Source organism: Lissotriton helveticus, chromosome 7 (genome assembly GCF_964261635.1).
Source record: "Lissotriton helveticus chromosome 7, aLisHel1.1, whole genome shotgun sequence".
Taxonomy (NCBI): Eukaryota; Metazoa; Chordata; class Amphibia; order Caudata; family Salamandridae; genus Lissotriton; species Lissotriton helveticus.
This window is the reverse complement of record NC_136068.1, coordinates 1,722,437,301-1,722,460,024: the sequence shown is the minus strand read 5'-3', so window position 1 is coordinate 1,722,460,024 and position 22,724 is coordinate 1,722,437,301. Positions and strand designations below refer to the sequence as shown.

Below are 22,724 nucleotides of genomic sequence, written 5' to 3'. Positions count from 1 at the left end.
AGGCAGACTTAAGGTATCTTCTATTGATAATTTAAGGTAAAACAAAAGGCCCACAAAACTGGATTTTCCCATCGTCTATGGCGAGCACTCCGGATGCCAAATAACATTTTGTGGGGAGTGCTGAAAAACATTTCACATTCATGCTTGAGCCTGCTAGGAATCCCAGCAGGGGAGACAGAAGCCAGATGGCTTCCTGAATATGATGCAAATTATCACAATTATATTGTACTAGGGATTGTCTGACCATTAAAGCAATAGTTTTCTACAGCTAGCGTCCATTTGATATCTAGTTCTCTATACTCTGGTATCATTAATCTGGCATGCACCTCATCTAATCCTGTGTAATAGAGTGGATGTGGGAAGTATTCTCTGCTCGAGCCCCTCAGCCAATCAGGATACGACATGCACACCACACCTAGTAATCATGCTCTCCTCACGCCGGACATCTGGACGCATACACACTGCCACACTAGCTCTCCTTATGCCGGAGAGCCATCTGTGTCCTTATCAAATGCCAAAACTTGTTAATTTATGACTGAGCTGCTTTTTCAGGAATGCAGAAATTACTTTATTGTACCTCACGAGAATTATATAATGTCAACCAACACTTTGTAAACCAAGAGACTTTCCTCAGACACATTGTGTCGAGACTCTCCAAGCCACTGTATTTAATTAAACCAACTTGTTCCTGTTTTGCCAAATGCCTTTCGTCTTTTCATTTCTTTAGCCCCTTGGCGCGACCACGATTCTGCGCCTGTGTGGCGCTTTTAATGAGTGGGCGGGTTCATGACGGCCCCCAGCCGTCATCAGCACACGAGCACTGTGATGCATGACAGCTGGGGGCCGTCATCAGCACCGAAGGGGTTAAGGTAAATTCATATCCATGCAACAGCCTTGACCGCAGGGCTAACAGTTATGCAACTACACATGTTTGAGGAGCACAATTCCTTGAACAATAAAAATCTGACCTCATAGAATTATATAATATTCAAGCATGTATCTTGCATCCTTTATAGACACGTGTCTTATATGTGAGACAGCAAAACCAGTGCTTTCTATTTAGAATGAAAACTCTAATGTCCTTGTTATTTTTTGTTTGCCTTTATTCAAACGTCTTCAAGTAGCAAGACAAGAGAGGACAATGCATTCAAAGAAAGAGCCTACGTGCTTCATCCCCATTCACATGGGACTTCGTCAGGGCAAAATTCCAAGCCGAGGTAATCCAGACTTGAAAAAAGTAGGTTTGATTCTTTCACAAAGGGCCTTCAGACCCTCACATGCTTTCACTATGATTTCCTCACATGTTTAAACAGGCGAAGCCTTCTATTCTCATCGCATTCTCTTTGAATTTCCCTCTCACACTTTCATTATCTGTCCATAAACAATCAAACCTTATGTTTGTTGTATATGAGGGTCTCCGTCAGGCCTTACATTTATATGACCCCTTGTCGCGCAATTATGCGCTAAAGAAGGCGTACAATCCCCAGCTCCCCACGGGAATTAGCCATCTACAGCAGGCAATTCCCGTGTGGAACGGGGGCATTGTATGCCTTCTTTAGCACATAATTGCGCGGCAAGGGACCATATAAATGTAAGGCCTGATGGACACCCTTTCTTCCAGCATCTATGCATTCCTGTCATTCAAACACAGCACACCAGGGATGCAAAGGGCATAAGTGGGTCTGCACAAAAGCGTGGGGTTGTAAGGCATATCCTCTGCCAAGTTGTTACTATCGCCCTCTACGCAGAGTGGTGAAACTGTACAGAAGGTTGTCGATTTTACGATCCTGGAATCCCTGCAGTGGAAGTTCAATGATGCAGGCTTTACTTTGTACAAAAGCGCTACAAAAACTGCTCTTCTAGGCACCCACTGAGGTTTACATCTAATCGGTTACGAAAAAGTTTCAAGACTTTGGGTAGCAAACCCCTGAAACCACAGAAAATAGTTAATCCGAAATTACGTCATACATTCCACATAGAGGAAATAGTTAATCTTGAAAGCAGAAGTGACACTTGCATTTCAGGAAGCTTTCGCAAAATGTACCTTTCCTGCCTGGACTGTATATAAGGAGCTTTTGAATAGAGAGCATTTAACAAGTGACAGGAGGGAGAGAGGTCAGCAAGGAGAGAGTCATTCATCAACTAGAAGCCATTAATCCAGACCTGCAGGAGAAGAATCCAACATTAACCATGGACACATATGAACCATCTAAGAAGAACCCGGAAGTAGCAGCTGGTGGTTATCCACCTCCTGCATATCCAGGTGGACCTGTGTCTGGGGGTGTTCCACCTCTAGTTCAACATTTACCTGCCAATGTCGTGTATTCTCAAACCACCTACCCTCAGTACACTGCTAACTACCCAAGTTATCCCCAGGGACAGAATGTGGTGGTGACCACCCAGCCGATGATAGCTGCACCTGGACTACAGGTCTACGAGAAGGACTACATGGGGTTCTCCATATTTACCATGCTGTGCTGCTGCCTTCCTCTTGGAATTGCAGCCCTCTTCTACTCCTGCAGTGTAAGTTTTTTAAATGATAATCCATTCCCTGTTACGATGTGTTTGCTCCTCAATGTGACAACTTGAGGTTGTGCTTCAGCCAAGGCTAGTGTGTGAGTTTGGATTTGCTGCACAGGGAACTACTGGATATGAGTGGTGGTTGTAGGTGTTGCGAGCACCAGGATTGACTTTCAGAAAGATGTGATGTGACTTGGACTGCAGGTGAGACCGCTAGATGCGACTGAACTGCAACTGATGCATGTACTGCATACATCATGCTTTACAATGCATTTATATAGCGCTTCAAACCCCGGATGGAAATATATATATATGTGTGTGTGTGTGTGTGTGTGTGTGTGTGTGTGTGTGTGTGTGTGTGTGTATATATATATATATATATATATATATATATATATATATATATATATATATATATATATATATATATATATATATATATATACATATATATATATATATATATATATTTATATATATATATATATATATATATATACACACACACATTCACAAATCCTCTCCTCTTCGTCAAGGAAATACTCTAGCCCAAATTCGTTTTCAAGCAGTTGTTTATTTCATAAGCATGTTGTGAACCAAATGCCACATATAAAGCTATATATATTTTTTTCACACAAAAAACAGAGTTTACAGGGAAATTATAATTCGATAAACAATTTACACACAAAAACCATAGAGTTATGGCAAGAAACCATAACTTGTGCCCTAAGATAACTTTAACTCGTACCCCTGCCATGAGTTTTCTCATCAATAATTTAGCAGCAAATGCTGCACTGATATTATTAATGATGTCATGAGTGATGAAATATGTGGGGTAATTAGCAGTGCATGGCGAGGGCACGAGTTACCTTAGGATGCGAGTTGTGGTTTCTTGATTTAACTTGATAGAAAATTGCGGGTGATAGTGCTTCAGTGCCTAGCCCTTCTTTCTTTGTTACTGGCTAACAAGCTGAACTACTCACAGGAGAGCATCCTAGAGCTTTCCCTTTGGGCTACATATTGCTCAGACAAATGAAAAGCTCTGGGGCCCCCTTAATCACCAGCTCATGCCCTATCAACCAGTGTGATCCTGTGCAGTTAGAGATCTGTCTGACAACCTCATTACATTTGGCGTTAATTATTTTGTAAAGTACAAATAACAGCAAAAATACATTTATCAAGTTTTTAGGTTTGAGGATAACATATTGTTGATTCTGTTTCCAGGAAGTGTAAGTAATTTCATCATACCCTGCAGATTCTGAGAATCTGCCCCTTTGCGAACGGATTTTACCTTGATGCATCTGGGCCTTAGTGAGTAACAGTAAGAGTAAGACTGAGTAAATCAGAATGAGTGGGACTGAGTGGGACAGAGAAGGTCAGAGTGAGCATAAATGAATTAGTGGGACGGGTGAGATTGAGTGAATCGGAGTAAGAGAGTAAACTTAGTGCTAGCAGCTGTGAGAGAACCCTTCAAGAAGAAGCTCATTGGTATTTGAGCTAAGAATTACAACTCACCACTTTTTAAAGATCACCAGCCGCCACTGTTTGATTAAATATAGAATCTGGAAATCCTTCATTTATAGGCTAGGGCCCAGATTTACAACCATGTTATTTTGCAAGTCGCAAATTATGCTCAATTGCGAGTCGCAATTTATGACTCGCAAAATTACATTTACAGCAGTGTCAGAGACAATGTTTGTGATTCTCAATGGGGTCGCAAATTGCATGCCTCATCAATATGCATGAGGCACTCAAAATATGCGACCCCATTGAGAATGGCTGGCCCTCCCAGGTATGGTGGCCTGCTGGGCTCAGCAGACCTCCATGTCTGGAACTGCTTTTAAATAAAGCAGGTTTTTTTTATGCAGCCTGTTTTCCTTAAAGGAAAACCGGTTGCATTAAAAAAAAAAAAGAAAACGAAACTGCCTGCCCCTAAAAAATAATTTTCCCAGCATTTTTAAAGCATTTTTGTGATTGCATTACCACCCTCTTGAAGAGGGTGGTAAATTGTGAGTGTTTTGCGACCGAAATTGCTGTTGCAAAACATTTGTACATGGTTTGTGGGGTTGCTTTTTGGAAGGCAACCCCCCTTCCTGATAGCGAGTCGCTAAACACTATTTTGCGAGTTCCAATTTATTTGCGCCTCACAAAATAGTGTTAGTACGTGGCCCACAGGATTTTTGCATGCACAAACGAGTCGCAAACCCGTTTGCGCATGCAAAATCCCGTCGTACATCTGGCCCACGGTCTGCAAATGAATGTGTGCACTGGACCACGTTTATGTAAACTATTATAGATATTGTTAATCCCTGTATTTCCAGTCTTCAGAGCATTCTGAGACCTCTCTTTTTATGGGTACACCCTGAAAAGCTGAACCAGAAGAAGGATTGGGAAACCCAGGATGGTGCATATTGCTGCACTAAGGGGTAAAACTGCGAAGCCTTTTTCCTCTCCAACCTGATCCAGCTTGCAAGGAAGCAGGAGTTTATACTTTACTGGGAGAGGCAAGGCACAGTCTAGGGCGGCTTCTGGGTAATGCAACATAGACCAGAACGTGGCAAATCTATTCTTCTATAAGCTATCACATGAATATTGTTTGCTATTGATTATATCCAGACTTCTCAACCATTAACAAACATAATATATTGATATATTATACTTGCCATGTTAATCTTTTTAGGTCTGAATTGACAGTGCAGCCGCTTGCATGACATATTACTACTAGGGCTCCTTTTTTTGTGGTATTTATGTTTTTTTGAAACTTCTGTATTTATATTTTCTAATTTTATATGTATTTTTTTACATGCCTATTTTGGGTTTTGCGAAAAAACGAAGCTGAATCTAATATGTTTCCCATTTATTTAACCAGAAAATGTACCCACTTATTTAAGTTTCTGACAGGGTTCAATGCTATAAACACCCACAGATGCTAAACCAGTACACATATATAAAAACATGCAAGCGTTATTATCAAACCTGTGCATACCTAGTACCTTTTAAGCCTTATTCTTTTTTTAAACCCCATTATCTATCAATTCGAAAAGCTGTTAGCCCAGCAGTCAGGTCTAACAGCATTTATAAGCACTCAAAAACCAATCTAAAATCCATTTTATTACATATCTAATAATAAATACAGCCAGGAAAATAACTAGTTTCCTGTCTGAATTTATATTTAGAAATCAGTTGAAACAGAAAATAAGGAGTATTATTATTAGCAATTCTTTAAAATACATTGGACCTGACCTTTTCACCTTTTTTTGCAATTAACAAAGTTCATGTTAATAGTAATTTTGCTAGTGTAGAGACTCTGCAGTCAGGATGGAGAGCTCCACACACAAAATGATGTCCTATCTTTTCATGTGCAGATTTAATAATAATTGTATGAGTGCCGAGACTCTGCTGTTGGGGCATATACATATAAAAAAAGCCTTCCCTTTAAAAATGGTGAAAACATCTTAAGAAAAACAATGTTAACATTCGTACAATTTCATGAAAGAAAGCTTTATGGTTCCTTAATGAGCAGAATTTTTCTTTTATTCCAGTAAAGGAGTCCTTTTGTAGAAACCTGTGGGTTATGTTTGTTTGCTTATAACAAATATCCCAGATTTATTGGCTACATCTAATATGCCCTGTTTACAGGTCTTGAGTTATCTTGAATTATATTGTAGACACTTTAGAAAATAAAGAGATTAAAAAAGGAAAATTTTTACAAAAGCAGCACACTATCTCATATTAAAGAAAAGACAGCACGCATTTTTTTTATGATAGGCTAGTAGTGTTGGGATTATCATGTAAATGTTTGTAAAAAAGAAAAATAATTCCATGCTGTATCATATTATACTAACAGAAAAGCAACACATGTTTCTTGAAAATAGACATATCCTTTGATTGCTGATCCTCATCTTATCAGGACTGTCTCTTTCCTGGGGTACCCATAAAAAGCTTGCAATCAGTGTGCACACTTAGCAATAAACTCCACTTAAGAATAACAAAAGACTGGCTTTCACAGAGCAGTGACATTTGCATTTTCTAAAGCGTTGTGTTCTAGCAACTGACGTGTGCTAAAGAAAAACACTCCCCTTGATTAAAGCCAGAAAACTGCATTAAGTGACAGTAAATCAAAGATGCAAGGGGCTGTTACTGTACATATAATAAGCATATCAAGATTATTTATAAAGTGCCCTCCCTCCTCCTATGTCTGCAGTGTCAGCGCGTTTTGGACACAGTGTGTCTTTAATGCATTGCTAAACTGTCTCTGCGGACATAGGTGAGGCACTTCATAAATAATCTTACATCTAACAGGAAAGATTATGATGTTTCACTTTTAAGAAAAAATTAACAAGTTTTGTAAAAATGCATTTCATGTTGGTACATGGGATGCATTTTTACAAAGCTTTTTCATTTGTACTCAAAAAGCGAAACAGCAATCCTTCCTGTTAGTTTGTTTAGAAGAAAAAAATCCTGTGGGGTGAACATGTGTTTAGAAAGCAAACTGTATGTTGCTTAACAAGATTACTTATAAAGTGCCCGCCCTCCTCCTATGTCCCCAGAGACAGCACGTTTTGGACACTATGGGGGTCATTAGGATGACGGGCGGACTTAGTCCGCCTGCCATCCTATCGTGGTTCGGTACCGCCCGCCATAAGGGCGGGGGTCCCATGGGTGGTATTAGGATGCGGCCTCCACAGTGGGGGCCGCATCCTGCATTTATAACATTGTGGCGGGCGGTGCTCTCTGCACCGTCCGCCACAATGCTATAAATGCATGTATGCATTTGCATACACAAAGCGGCAGGCACCGCGCGGTGCCTACCGCATTGTATATGCAAATGCAGGGGGGTATGACAGGTACCCCCCGTGTGCGCCCCCACCTCTCCTTCACTTTGGGGGCCCGCTGGGGGCCCCCCAAAGTGAAGACCGCATGCCTTTCCGTGGCGGCGATGAGGCATCTGCCCTGGCCCATCGTAATATGGCTGGCGGTGTCTAATAGACACCGCCACCATATTATTCCTCTTCCGTCCATGCTGCAAGGCGACCGGGGCGGAAAAGCGGCAGCCGGTCTTTCCGTCCGCCGCGGTCCCCCCGCCATACTAATATGGCAGGTGGGTATTCAGAAGAGGATGGCGGGCGGATTGCCACCGCCAGGCTGATTATCAACACTGCGAAACGATTGAGCGAGGCCCTTTTAAAGGAGATCTTGGATCTTGAGGACAGTTTGTACTTACGTACTTACTGATGCCAAGGAACAGTTAGCACGGATTAAGGGCGATTTGTTAGAGTATAAAACTTACATAGTCAATCAGAAGATCAAGGGCCTCAAGAAAAATTTAGAAGGCTACACACACACGTGGGCTTTTCCTTACACTGAGGATGAATACTATGATAAACCAGTGATTCAACCACGTGGTCCCATTTTTGAGAGGCGGGGACAACATTTTCAGAGAGGGGGCCAGAGAGATAATAGACGTACACCCAGTAACTGGCGCTTTTATAATACAGGTAGCGAGGACGAGGAGGCACCGGATTGCTATACTGCACCTACGAGCAATAGGGTGAACTTTGCTCCTGAGAACAGATCGGACGAGGATTTGGGGGTCCTATTGAGAGCTTTTTTAGGGCAACCCCTGAGAGGCACCCATGGAGGCAGCGGACAGGCACAAAGGGGTCAAGGCAGGGGCAGAGTGCAATCAACATGGCAGACGCACTCGCCCCGCATTACATGGAGCAGAGGCAGATCATTCCAGAACCAGGGGTTGTGAGTGGACCCCAAGCACTTGATTGTAATGATATAGTTGTTAATTTGTCACCACATGAATTGACACCGACTGAACGTGGGGCATTAAATAAGGGTTTGGGCTTTGTCCCCACACCCAAACATGACACCTTTTTATGCAGGACTGAGATAACCGAAATGATGCGGAAGATCAAACTGCATACATTCTTTGCCGACAAGGAGAAATCTCCCTTGTCGATCTTTGATACCAACTTACATCGCCCTTCAACTTTCTGTCCCCCTAATTCTCTTCTGGGCCCTGAAGTCGCAGTATTTGAACAACGTATCTTACAAGAGATAGAAGTCCTAGAATTGAATCAGGAGCGCCAGCAGGGGCAGAATATGAGTAGGGACGACTGGTTAGCGGTGAGGTCTTTACAACAGAATACTGCCATCACAATTAAGCCAGCCGATAAAGGCGGGGCAGTCGTTGTGCTCAACACTGAGGATTACGAAGCAGAAATATTAAAACTGTTAGGGGTCCGCACTAATTATCATCCCCTTATGCGTGATCCCACTTCTAAACTCCTAGATACCATCAAGCATATGGTGGCGGATGCTGTGGCTAAAAAGTGGATTACTCAGAAAGAAGCAGCTTTTATCATCAATACTAAGCCTCGGGTACCGGCATTTTACATACTACCCAAAATCCACAAACCCCAACGCCCGCCACCGGGTCGCCCAATTGTTTCGGGGATCCAATCTGTTCTAGAACCCCTATCTCAGTTTGCTGACTTTTTTCTTAGGGAAGCAGTGGTTACACAAAAATCCTATGTACAGGGTACCACTGACATATTGAATACTCCAAACAACATTGATTTTGACCCAGAGACCCAAATGCTGGTCACCATCGACATTGAGTTGTTGTATACCAGCATCCCCCAGGATGCCACGCTGGTGGCAGCAGCGAGGGCCCTGGGGGCCATGGAATGGTGCTACCACACGCCGCAGAGATTTGTTTTGCAATGCATAGAGCTGGCACTTACCAAAAGTTTTTTGAATATAGGGGCCAGCTATATCTGCAGACATCAGGGACCTCGATGGGGTCTACATTTGCCCCCAGTCTGGCCTGCATATATGTAGGCCAGTTCGAGGAGAATGTGGTATACCATCCCTCCAATCCATACTTGGCAAACATCGCATTGTGGAAAAGATATATCGACGACGTCCTCTGTATCTGGACAGGTACAGAGGACCTACTGCAGATGTTTTTACAGTGGCTCAACCAAGCTGATACCAGTATTCGGTTCACCTGGACTATCAGCAATAGGTCAGCGGTGTACCTTGATGTGGATATCACTGTGATGGATCACAAACTGACTACCAGCGTACATCACAAGAGCACTGACAGAAATTCTCTCCTCCACTACAAATCTTTTCATCCTAGAGCACTCAGGGACAACCTTCCAATAGGGCAGTTCTTGAGATATCGGCGTAACTGCTCCACCACTGAAGCCTTCATGGATCAATCAGAGGAGCTCGTCACTAAAGTTAAGAATAGAGAATACCCAGTGAAGGTCATAAAACATGCACGGAAGAGGGCATTGAACACTCCACATGAGGCACTCTTGGAAAGAAATGTTAAAGAGAAGCAAATTTGTCTTCCAGTGGTTACCACTTTTGACCCTCTGTCCACCAGAATGAGACAAATTATCAGAAAGCATTGGTCCATTTTGGACACACCTACGAGCAAGAGACCGGCCCCCAGGTTCGCCTTTAAAAGGGCATTCAACTTACGGGATAAGCTGGTCCACACTCGATGCCCCTCGGTAGTCCAGCCAAGTACCATTCCCAATGGACACTACCCGTGTGGAAGCTGCTCTGTGTGCAGCTACACCTCGGCAACAAAAAGTGTTGTTCTGCATGGTGGGAGAACCTGGTCTCTAAACCGCTTCAGTAATTGTAACACATCACATGTTATTTACAGACTGACTTGCAGTTGTGGGCTGTACTACATTGGTCTTACCTCCCGGAAAGTAAAAATCCGCATACAAGAACACCTAAGTACGATAAGAGCCAAGAAACTTACTAGCCGCCTAGTACAACATTTCATTGAGAAGGGACATGACCAAAAAGATCTCACATGGACAGTCCTAGAGAAGGTAGTTGGAGACACACACAATTTAGATGTAATTCTAGCAAGAAAAGAGGCAAAGTGGATTTTTTCAGAAAAGGCAGACCGGGAGGGGCTGAATGAAAATATCGAATGGAACAAAGTGAGTAGGAGGTAATCCTAGTATCTCCAGTAATCCACTTTTTTTTAGGGCACCTGTATCTTGCTGGCCTGTTACATCTGCTTACAGTTCAGGGTGTAAGCCCTACTGTTCCCACAGCCCGCTCTGTTTTTACCTTTGTTGTTAATCGGATGATCCTCATTGCCTGAATATTTTTTTGATGGGTTTTGGGTGCCCCTTTCAGGCGGGAATGAGCAGGCACTGAGTATTTAATAACTCAACAACACTCTGCCTGGTGTGTGAGCTTAAATATAACTACTGACTTCTGACCTCAAAAATAAGGGGGGGTGTCCTCTTTTATAAAATGACCCCCTGCATTGGATATATGTTTCTCTAAGACTATGTGGTGTATTTTTCTGGATTCGTTACATCTCGCCGCTTAATTGTAATTATTTAAAAAACGGCGATGTGTCCCTTCTGCAAACAAAAATATCCCCACCCAAGATGGCCACCGTAGTTGCTTCTGACGCGTATCGTCATGCAACGTGGTTGGGAATGGCGGCTACTTCTACGTTCAGACGGGAATGTGGTTGTAGGACCGTCAGAAGCGCTGGAGGGACGCGGCACGAGTAAGGCTTTATGTGAATGTAGAAATGTTTGTGCCCTTGGTGTATGAACGTTTTTAATAACGGGCACTTGGTTTCGAGATGCGCTAGACATCTTTGGTTGCCTGACATTGCTAAGTACAGGGGGTCAGACTACCCGCGTATGTAACCTTTTTCAAAAAACAGTTCGGTAGAATGCCGATGTGTAGGATTAACTCCCACCTTGTAAGTGCATTACCATCTTCGCAAACGTTGTTGGGTTGAGTGATGGGAAGTTTAGAAGAGAGTAGTATCACGTTGTGTGGTATAAGGTAAACCCGACGGGAATAGCGGGACGTCCTTCATGAAGAATGTAGATTGGAGCGCTGTAGTGATATCTGTATCTTTGCCTGACAAGCAACATCTCTTTTTTATACATTGATTTTCCCAGGGGGCTTGAGATACACTGAGCCACTGGCGGACACGTGATCACGTGACACGGGGTCCCTTGTATGATTGCCGGTACGCTCTGATTTGGCAAGCATAAGGTAACTCTCTGTTCCGCGTGTCCATATATGTTTTGTGTGAGTGACCGCAAATGCAGACCCTCGGCTGAGGGCTTTTATGATTTCACCTCTGTGTTCTGTTTTGAACTTTGACGCAGGTCCGACATAAATATAAGTGTGGAGACTAGGAATTGAGAACCCCAGATTGCCCTGATGAAATTGCTGAAAGTGGAGCAATGAAACATGTCGGCACTATCTAAATATGGATGGTATATGAGTACCCATTTTTAATTTGGGAGGCTTGCAGCACCAGAATGAAGACAGAGAGCTAGCAACCCTCACCATATAATTTTTAAATTTTGGTTGAACCTAACACGTTGGTTTATTTTTCTTTGGGGTTCTAGGTGCATTGGTACACGATTTACAAGAGTGCACATTGGTATTGGTTATTTCTTTTACAAACCACTATTATTATTTATACACTTGGTTATACTTGGTCATTTCTTACACACTATACACAGAGAGAGTGACCGATGATGAGAAGTGGGTACACTGGTAATTGTCAACCAGGAACCCCCTCTGGAGTTACGACCGTGAGGCACTCTCTCTGTTTTCACACATTTTTTGTGGTTTTGGGGACCTGTGTCTGTTTTTCTTTCTTAAATCCACATCTTTGGCTCATGCGATTAGTGTTATTTAACACACTTGAAGGATCTAGATGGTATATAAGATCCCCTATGATGGTCATATAGCTTTGATGTATTGTTAAGTAGGTAAGGCACGTTTTGTTTACAGTTGTTTGAGTGGGGGGCGGCCTTACCTCTTTCCCTCTACACTCCTATTGATTGATTGGTGGTGGCTACCACCAGCCTGGCAGGGGCAATCCGCCCGCCATCCTAATGGGTCCCAATGTGTCTTTAATGCATTGCTAAACTGTCTCTGTGGACATAGGAGGAGAGAGGGCAGATAATCTGATCTGATTCTATGGAAAATGTACCACAATTGGCCTTTGTGGAAGTTGTTTTTAACATCTGAATGGCTGAAAATCTCTTGTTTTTGAGAAAGAAAAGGCGACTGTGGGGAAAACTATATTTAATGTGGGTTTGCCAAAAAAAAAAGTTTTTTCCAAGTCTAATCTTTCTCTGCCCTCATGCATTACTAAACCCTCCATTTACAACTCGCAATTCTGCAGGGCAATTTAAGCAAACAACAGGAGGGAGGGATGTTAGTGTGAATTACAGCTGGGTGGGGGTGTCCATGTAAAACTTACAGCAGACAGCATCCATTAAAGAAGCAGGAGGAAGGAGGAGGGAGCCAAGGAGAAGGAGGAAGAGTCTCATAGTAGTAAAATGTAAACATGCAGTTGTAGATTGCAGGAAAGCATGTTGTTTGTGTGATAGGAGAAAGCAATTTAAGAAAATAGTGCCCACCTACAGTAAATAAAACATACTGTGTAACACCACAGTAAGAGGGCCAGTCCTCATGGGAGGTTACAAAAAGAAACAAGGAGGTACTAAGGAGGGACTACTAATCCTATTGAGGAATCAAAAGCCATCCTTTACAAAGTACAGGAAGAGAAGCCAATTGTTAAGATAGGCGGAACATGGGTGGAGCTTAATGCACATAAACTGAATACTGCATGTCTCAAAGAGATAGCATAAGCTCTGCTCTAAGCGAGACCTAAAATAGTCATTGTGAAATATAAGAGAAAGCAGAAGTAGTGTTGTTTGTTTCCTGCATGCCCATGATGCTGCTGTGAGCTGACTTCTCTCTGGGCTGCAATGGCTCTGTGCGTGCGCCCACCTGGGCTTGAATTTTACAGCACAGGCTCCTATTTTATTGCTGCCCAATTTGTCATGTCACATGCTTCTTAATGAAGCAATATTTCAGGAGGAGAGAGGGGATTTAGGAAGTTGGAGGTAGGTTATGAGCATAGTGCAAGCTCTTCCCCTTCAGGATTAACTCCTTGCTCCCCTTTTAAGCGGAAAGTTTAGAGGTTGTAGAGCAAAGATACCTAACCTCTGGCACACAGGGGAAGCGTCTCCCACCCTTCCAGCAAGCAATGTTGGTTGCTTTTTCTCGATTTTCATTCCGAAAGACTTTAAAAGTGAAAAAAGTATTCTAAATGTAAGTTGTTTAAATGTATGTCTATAAAAAATGGAAATATATTGTTGAATATTATTTTAACACCGGAGTATACTTGTTACCAGCACTCCTTTTTCTCCGGTAAGATTTTTCCTTCCTTGTACCTCCTGATGCTCTTCTCACTCTCCTTCCTAGTACCTCCTGCTGCTCTTCTCACTCTCCTTCCTAGTACCTCCTGCTGCTCTTCTCCCTCTCCTTCCTAGTACCTCCTGCTGCTCTTCTCACTCTCCTTCCTAGTACCTCCTGCTGCTCTTCTCCCTCGCCTTCCTTGGGCCTCACTCTGCTCTCCTCCCCACTCTCCTTCCTTGTTCCTCACCTTCCTTGTTCTACACACTGCTCTTCTCCTCTCTATCCTTCCTTGTGCCTCACGTTGCTCTTCTCTTCCTCACTCACCTTCCTTCTACCTCCTGCTGCTCTCCTCACTCACCTTCCTTGTACGCCCTGCTGCTATTCCTCACTCTCTTTCCTTGTGCCGCATGCTGCTCTTCCTCACTCCCCTCCCATGACCCTATCGCTGTTCTTCCTCACTCTCCTTCCTTCCGCCTCACGCTGCTCTTACTCACTCGCCTTCCTTGTGCCTCACGCTTCTCTTCCTCACTAACCTTCCTCTTGCCTCATGCTGCTCTTCTCACCCTACTTGCTTGTGCCTCATGCTGCTCTTCTCACTCTCTTTGCCTGTGCCTCATGCTGCTCTCCTGCTCACTCTCCTTGCTTGTGCCTCAAGCTACTCATCTCATCCTCACTCTCCTACCTTTTCCCTCCTGCTGCTCTTCTCTTCTCTCTCCTCCTGAGTGCCTCTCACTGCTCTTCTCCTCCTCTCTCACCTTCCATGGGCCTCACGCGGCTCTTTTCCTCCTCAGTCTCCTTCCGCGTGCCTCATGATGCTCTCCTCTTCACTCTCCTTCTGCATGCTTCACGCTGCTCTTCTCTTGCCTCTCTCTCCTTCCTTTCGTCTCCTGCTGCTCCTCTCTGTACTCTCCTTCATTGTGCCTCACACTGCTCTTTTCGTCCTCACTCTCCTTCCTTGTACCTCACTCTGCTCTTCTCCTCCTCATTCTCCTTCCACGTTCCTCACACTATTCCTCTGTTCTTCACTCTCCTTCATTGTGCCTCACACTGCCCTTCTCCGCCTTACTCTCCTTCCATGTGCCTCATGCTGCCCTTCTTCTCACTCTGCTTCCTTGTGCCTCATGCTGGTCTTTTTCTCACTCTCCTCCCTTGTGCCTCACGCTGCTCTTCTCCTCCCTTGTGCCTCACGCTGCTCTCCTTACTCTCCTCCCTTGTGCCTCATGCTGCTCTTCACCTACTTACTGTCCTTCCTTATGCTTTATGCTGCTGCACAAATAGTAATTCCAATACGACTCACATAATTCTACTGCACACCACATACATACACACCATAACACATGGGTAAAACACATCTCCATTAACAATACCAAAAGCTCTAAATCAAACAAATGCGAGACCTTTTGCAATTCCAATGCTTATTTATCTATGCAGCACGAACCTGACCCAGGGGCATTAGAGCACGTACTTTACATGAGCGCCAGATTACATTACACATGGCAAGGTTTTTTAGAAACGGGGAGATTACGTGATTTTTCTAAAATCATGAGATTTTCAGCTGGCGCTGGGACTCGAACCTGGTTCCCGAGTACCAAAATTGGAAACTCTGGCACTTAAGCCACATTCAGTACCCACAATCTATGTATTTTCCTCACTACCTTTATGTGTAGGAAGGAGTCACTAACCCACACCTCATCACCACTGGTGCCCACCTTTGACTAGAGACAATCCTAACAGACTCTGCATTCAAGGAAAAAGGGGAGAAAAAACACAAAAATGCAATACAGTACTCTCCTTCAGTTACCACAATTTGCTTTTTCTGTCCAGCCACTTACTGAGATTCAATTGAAAGAATTGTAGTTGAATGGTAGCAGCAGCAGAGTAGTGCCTTTTATATATGTTTAGGAGGTGTATTCCCGTAAGTAACCTCAGAGTATTATCATGTTTACAGACGCAGTCGGCCAATGAGAGAGGAGACAGAGTTCGGGCTCAAGAAAATTCCCGTACGGCGAGAACGCTAAACAACTTGGCTCTGTGTCTCGGCATTTGCTTCACAATCGCTTGGGTTGCCTACGTCATATACATCAACGTCGCTTTCCAGAATCACAGCCGCAATATCCAGAATCAACGCCAAAAGGACTATGTCGAAATCAGTAAAGACTTCTTCCACCCAAAATTTTGATTTCAAACGCTTTTATTGTTATAAATAAACAAATGAAGATACAGAATATAAAAAAGTGATACATTTGAGAGCAATAAAACAGACCATCAGAAGATGAAATCCAATAATAAAACATATGAAATGCATCCATATATAGTAAATAAAAGTAATCTGCCAGAAATAAAAATAGGCATCCATGAAGACCAAGCAGTTTAGCATATATGGAAACCATTCACAAATGTATCACTATCAGTTGATCGAATCAGAAGAAGAAGAAAGCAGAAAAAGAAGGAAGAAAAGCGAGATTCTAACAATGTTAGTAGATAGGGCTTTGCATCAAAAACCATGGGCGATAGCGCAGGAACACACATGCACCAATCATGGGGCACCCCTTTGTCGTAAAGTAATGCAAAGTAGTTGGAAGTGCTAGAAATTAAATAGTTTATCAAAACATTTTTGCCAGTTTGTGTCATCATTGTTACTTTCATGAGGCACAAAGTGCTCATTAATCTGTCCCTTAAACTGCAGTGGCAGCCCTCTTTTGAAGACATACAGGGCCAGATGTAGTACCCTATTTGGCATGCGCAAACAGGTTTGTGACCCGTTTGTGCATGAAAAATGTCACCGGGATAAGTACAATTCCTAAATAGCGAGTCACAATTTGTTTGCGACTCGTTAGTTAGAAATTGCTAGTCACCAGGGGCGTTCCCTTCCTAATAGCGACCCCAAAGTCATGTATGAATGTTTTGCAACCGCAATTGTGACCAAAACTCGCAAATTACCACCCTCTTTAAGAGGGTGGAAATGCACTTGCAAAAGGGAAGAGGTCCCCAGGGGACCCCTGTCCCTTTGCAAATGCTGGGGAAAATATTTTTTAGGGGCAGGCAGTGGTCTCAGGGCCCACTGCCCGCCCTAAAAAATTAAACAAAAACGTTTCACTATTTTTTTTTTACATGCATCCCGTTTTCCTTTAGGGAAAATGAGCAGCATTTAAAAAAAACTTGCTTTATGGAAAAGCAGTCGCAGACAAGGTTGTCTGTTGAGCCCAGCAGGCCACCATCCCTGGGACGGCCAGCCATTCCCAACGGGGTCGCAAATTGCAAGTGGCTCATTAATTTTCATGAAACACGCATTTTGCGATCCCATTGGGAATCACTAACAGCGTCTGAGACACTGTTGTACTTTGTGATTTACGACGCACAAATTGCGACTCGCAATTTGTGAGTCGCAAATCACAATGTTCGTACATCTGGCCCTCAGTCTTTTTTAGACTTTAGGAGCGTGGGAATACCAATGCAGATCAGCAGTGCTCCCACTCCACCAAACTCACAGTCCACCATTCTTATAGTCCGAGGAAGCACTGGGTTTACCACGGCAGAGCTCCTGCATCCTCTTCCAGTGCAAACTTCTGATCTGTCTGGCGGCCCATCTGTCAAGGGGTTACCTGGTCACAGTGACAGTCAACCCCACTCTGTTGAGGTCAAGTCAACAATCATATGTTTTTTCCTGCCCGAGATGGGGCAGACAAAATGGAGAATAGTCCCTGATGCACAGGAATAAAACTCAGGGCAAGTGGGAGAAGTTTATTTTTTTTTAAAAACTTCCCACTTTGGAATTATATTTGATCAATACATAAATGTTTACTGCGTGCTATAAACATGGGTTCCGCTTGACAAACCTTCAGTGCTTGGAAGAGGGGTGGCTTCCTACAGAGCGCAGGGATCCCACCCAGGGTAGAAGGTCCTCCACAGGGGGTCGACCCATGGCCTCCACCACCCAGCTGTTCCAATGGACATCCAACAAAGACTAAATGACTCCATCGGATCGAACATAAACATGCACCTCAAAGACGAAAATGCCATTAGAAGAATCTTTTGACTACTGTGTTCCATCCTCAGCCCCTTAACGGCTGCAGGGGGCAAGGGGATGGGCATGGAGAAGAAATTACAGAGAAATAACAGGCTGGTAAAGGCAGTGCCAAGGGAAGCAAATATAAAAAGTCAGGAAAGCAGCCAATACAATTGGCTATTACTAACTTGCCTGCATATACATTTGTCAATCACAAGTCCTTAAGAAATGTGCTGTTTGGTATGGCAAATATACAGTGAACATCTGGGATAAAATTCAGAGCCAGATACCTAGAAGTTGTCAGTATAACACTGCAGCAGAAATATGAAGTTGGACATGTGCCAGTGGCAGGGACATTCCCCAGCATCAGTCCCATGAGGAACGCAGCTCTGAATGAACCTCATTTACAGAATCCTTCCTGAAATCTTCCCTCTGAGAATCCTTGTGTCACGTGGCTTCAGCTTCACAACTGTAATTAAACTTGGTAAATGTGCATTTTAAGATTTAGATCTGAAAATAAATTTGTGAAAATTGATGAAAATATTTCTATCAGCAGTTTTTTTCTTACTTCTTGTAGTCTGTGTGTAAACTATTTGAGCTCAATAAACTTTTCAGCAGCACATGGTGAGGATTACATGACTGCCAAACAAAAGGTACAGAGATATTAGAAGAACATTAGGACTGGCAAAGACAATGACCTTGACTTTGTGATTAAAGGTAAAAACGTCAGCATGCAATGACCTTAGCTTTGTGATTAAAGGTAAAACCTTCAGCCTGTTGGGCATGGAAAGGTGGCCTCGTAGCTGCTGGCAGGAAAGTAAACATTAAACACTTCTTTAATCAGTAGAGTGGCCCAGTGCAGGAAGAGATCCATTCATGAAGCACCTCTTTACCCAGGACAGGTGGGTAAATTGAGTGACATATGTATCCACAGTGCATCACTCTATCAAGAAAGGTGGCCAATGCAGGTCACCCACCCATGAAGACCTCTTAATCTAGAAGAGGTGAGCAGAGGCGAGACAGATCCATGTACGAATCACCTCTTTGTCCAAGAAAGGTGCCAAACTCAGAGATTGACCCAATTAGTCAGCATCTACTTGCACAGAAGAGGCACTTCGTAAACGACAAGGCTAAATATAGATAAGTACAGCAGTCAAATACAAGATGTACTAGTACTGGGTACTTCAATAATCAGCTAGCTTGAGTGATATTATTGGTGCTTGTCCAGTAAGCAAAACGTAATCCAAAGATCATATTGCAATTGGGCTACGCCCATTTAGTTCGCCCAGAACTTTTTTGCTTTTTTGATCAGCCAGTTTTGGACTTTTTACTGAGTGTGATTCTCACTACTTGAGACCCACCCACAGTAATCGCATAGCAAATGGACTGTTCTTTTTTACTGTTAGTGTCTGCCTTTTAAGAGAAGTCAAATATGATGCAGCTAGGGTAAGAGGCAATTGACTGGTTACATGTCAAGACGTGCAAAGGCGTGTCCAGGCTGCATGCCTGAAACTACTATTGTGTGCAGCCCGGTAACTGTGAATAGGTAGCCATAGTGGACACTCATAGGTAAGGTCAGTAAGGTTTACTGGTTTATCTGCAGTGTCACTGCATTATGCATATAGAGGAAATCTGCTGTAGAGTTCAGTTTCTCTTCCCTTTGACCTCCAAAGTTCCATAAGGTATGAAACTGAGGTGAAACATGTGTCCTAAATTTGAATGCACAGGTCACAAAATCCTATGTGTGCACCAAATGTGGCGTCCGAATTTTCATATTTCTCTCGCTCAGCTTAGGATCAGAGTCCAGGCCTTATGTCAATCTGCTGGTTAATTGTCCTGCCTCCCAGCAAAACGAATACATGCCTCCACACAAAAAATGTGTAATTAGCAGTGCTTTTCTTCAGCTCCCGAGGATAAAGGGTTGGACATGTTAATTACTTTTCACACTGTGCTAGGTTTGGGACACCCCAGGGCCACTTACCAAAGGAGGAAGCCCAGGCCTCCAAAGCCAGCACAGGCGGGGGCTCCTTTTTGGCATTTTGGTGGGAAAGACCCTGGCAGTGAAGTCAGCTAGTGGTGGAGCTGAGGTCCCCTGAGGGGATGTGAACAATGCCCTCTTGACAGCACCATCCTGAATTATCCCAGCATGCTGTGCAGGAGGGTTGGGCAAGAGTGGTCCGTGCAGGTAAGAGCGGTGGGGCCAGGTGTGGGGATTTCAACAGATGACGATGAGAGAAAATTATGCATTTAATTTTCCCTCGCGGTCGTCTGTCGAACCCCGCCCTCTTCCCCCCCCTCCAACCCCCCCACCGCTCTTATCTGCACGGGCCACTGCTGTGGTTGGGAAATGGTTGGAGGGGTGATGTGTCACACCAGGGGGAACCTCACTTACAACGCAACTTTTACCACGCGATGCTTTTACATCGCAGCTTTTACAACGCAAACCATTACAACGCATTGCGCTGGGGGGCGCTCTAGGATAGGGAATATATTTAATTTAATATCCAACACCTTCCCTACTATACTTCCAAGACAGGTAGTAGTGTTCCCACAGGGAAACGTCCGCACAGCTCTTCAAAATAGTATTACTGGATATATAATTTGTACACATTTGTAGTATAAATCAAACACGTAAGTGTTAACAGGGAGGGTGCTATAGAAAACTCGGGGCACCTACTACCTCAAGGTGCTGTTGACATACACAAGAAGTGTGTGTCACAAATGCTAAAGGGGGTTGAGATTCTGATTACAGCAGAATAACCTAAAGGTTATAATATAACAATCTGGGCACAGCGTATACAAAGCCCTAACACGTGTTTCTTCCTCCACAAGGACTTCATCAAGGCTGGAAAAGTTAAATAATACAAAGACATAATTACACAATCTCATATAAATATAGGCACATATTTACACATATACAGGTTGTCATACTACAGAAAATGTTGGATGACAAAATTCTCTTATATATTATTACAATCAGTGTGATAATCAATATCCTATATACATTCTTTCTATATTAAACCACACAAAATATACATATATACAATTCAGAAGAGAACTTTTAAAATCAACACCCACCATAAACATGGTGAGATGAAATCTTATTCCTTCATCAAAGTTAAGGTCGTAGAATGTAGATCAATTAGAACAAAGCACCTAAGTAGAATAAATCAGAGTATTAGTATTTACAATATTATGGACCTTTTTTTTAAGGATCAAGACCCTTTATGTGTAGACAAAGAACACCAAAGAGAGACATCTATTAAAAACAATGAATATGTCAGAGAGAGACATTCGAAAGCATCAACAGCTATACTTAATGTAAGAAGAGAAGGGGCAGTCACTAGTCTCTGAATTCTTTTAAAGCTATAAGGACAAACAAGCTCTATTCTGAAGAACACTTGTTAATACTAGCATATAGTTATCATACATTATGCACATCCAAATATGGCACTCACCCTTCAATTTGATAATTAATTTGATGGATGACTGCAGTGTGAACGGAGAGATTTATTCAAATTCTATAGACCAGTCGTGACAATAATCAGGTACGACGGCGATATTGTACTGGTAAGAGTGAGAGAGAAAACACAAGTTCTATATATAGATCAAGTATTCTAATAATGTGAGTTTAAATTCTCTAACATGCGCATATATTAATGATGGCACATACTGGTATTTGATTCTTTATTTAGAGACTGTTGTCTGGTTTAATAAGGACAAGAGGATAACATTTATTGCCGAAATTGATTGCAACATGGGAAAGAAGTGAATAAATGTCTGATCTCATTTGTATCGATCGTGTTACAAATTAGTTTCTGTCACAATAGTTACAGACCTATGCACACCTCGGCTTATAATCATTGGAGTTAGGGGTAACACTATTATTATAAATAACGGTATTCCCGTGATAATCAAGATAGTGAGCAGAACTCACTTATGCATATATCAGTAAGTTCCTATATTTGTACATTTCCTAATGGGCAAAGTATAAGCTGAAGGTTGCTGACCATTCAAAACGTGTACATTTTCACAACCGTCATAAATGGCTCAGCTGGAAAAGATAGGGAAAAGAGCAGAATTTCACTAAAAATGAATAAACAATGCGGTTTATAGTTGTAACCAAACAACTAACAGGCAACGAATTACTAAACCGAACCCACCTTGGCAAATATATCATACTCTGCTGTAATGAGGTGGATGGTTGATTACCATTTAGAAAGTGCGTATTTTCACAACCATAGTGGGTTGTTTAGCTAAAAAATAAAATGGAGACAGCACTTAGATCAAAAGTTAATGAATTTGCACGTTTCATAATTGCAGCCGAACAAATACCAGATGACACAATCAACCCATAATGGTCAAATAAATGAGCCGAACCCACCTTGATATATATATCAATATCTGATTTTTAACGCATCCTGAAGACGAAGATATTGAGTACGGAGGTGGTCGACCAATAGGTATTAGTAGAATATATGTTTTTCGCAACCATAATACGTTGCTACGCTGAAAAAACAATTTCGATAAAATTTAGTTGATTATAGGACTCCTAACTCACAAACAGCCTCGTATTAGTGCCCACGGTATCCCGTTCCTTCTTACCTGAAACCAAAGTGGTAACGTCTCCACATATAACCGTCCCCGTAGCAGGAAGCCGTGTCTGTGCACCGACGGCATTATATACCCTGCCCGTTACTAGTTGTCAAACGCCAGATTCTGTGCGAGTCTCTCGACGTAGAGATAAACAGAGGACTAACTGTTAGGGAAGTCCCTGTCAACAATACCAGCTGCCACCATCTTGGAGTATGTTAGATCTGCCAAGATGTGGGGCAATGTGGTGATAGTGAACGATCATTCGGTATGCATACAAGGTCCTTGCATATATTTACACTTGAGAATTGATATAGTAATCAATGCAAATATTAAAATTACCGGAGCTTTCGAA

At 42.8% G+C, this 22,724-nt stretch overlaps 1 protein-coding gene across 3 annotated transcripts in view; it reads right to left on the bottom strand.

The window, feature by feature from the left end:
* LOC144767639 (uncharacterized) overlaps positions 1 to 22,490 on the bottom strand; it is a 71,849-nt gene extending 49,359 nt beyond the window's left edge. For 2 of the 3 annotated variants that reach the window (XR_013598292.1, XM_078651038.1), the window contains exons 1-5: positions 22,382 to 22,490; positions 22,161 to 22,285; positions 21,940 to 22,032; positions 21,235 to 21,343; positions 20,855 to 20,932 (exon numbers count right to left, since the gene is read on the bottom strand). Coding sequence is in view for 1 of the 3 variants with exons in the window: in XM_078651038.1 (XP_078507164.1) it covers positions 20,855 to 20,863 (9 nt within the window). In the remaining 2 variants the exon portion in view is untranslated. Of the gene's footprint in view, positions 1 to 20,101; positions 20,622 to 20,854; positions 20,933 to 21,234; positions 21,344 to 21,939; positions 22,033 to 22,160; positions 22,286 to 22,381 lie in introns of those variants that run through there. The other variant, XR_013598293.1, reaches the window with a different exon arrangement.
* Positions 22,491 to 22,724: the final 234 nt, after the last annotated feature.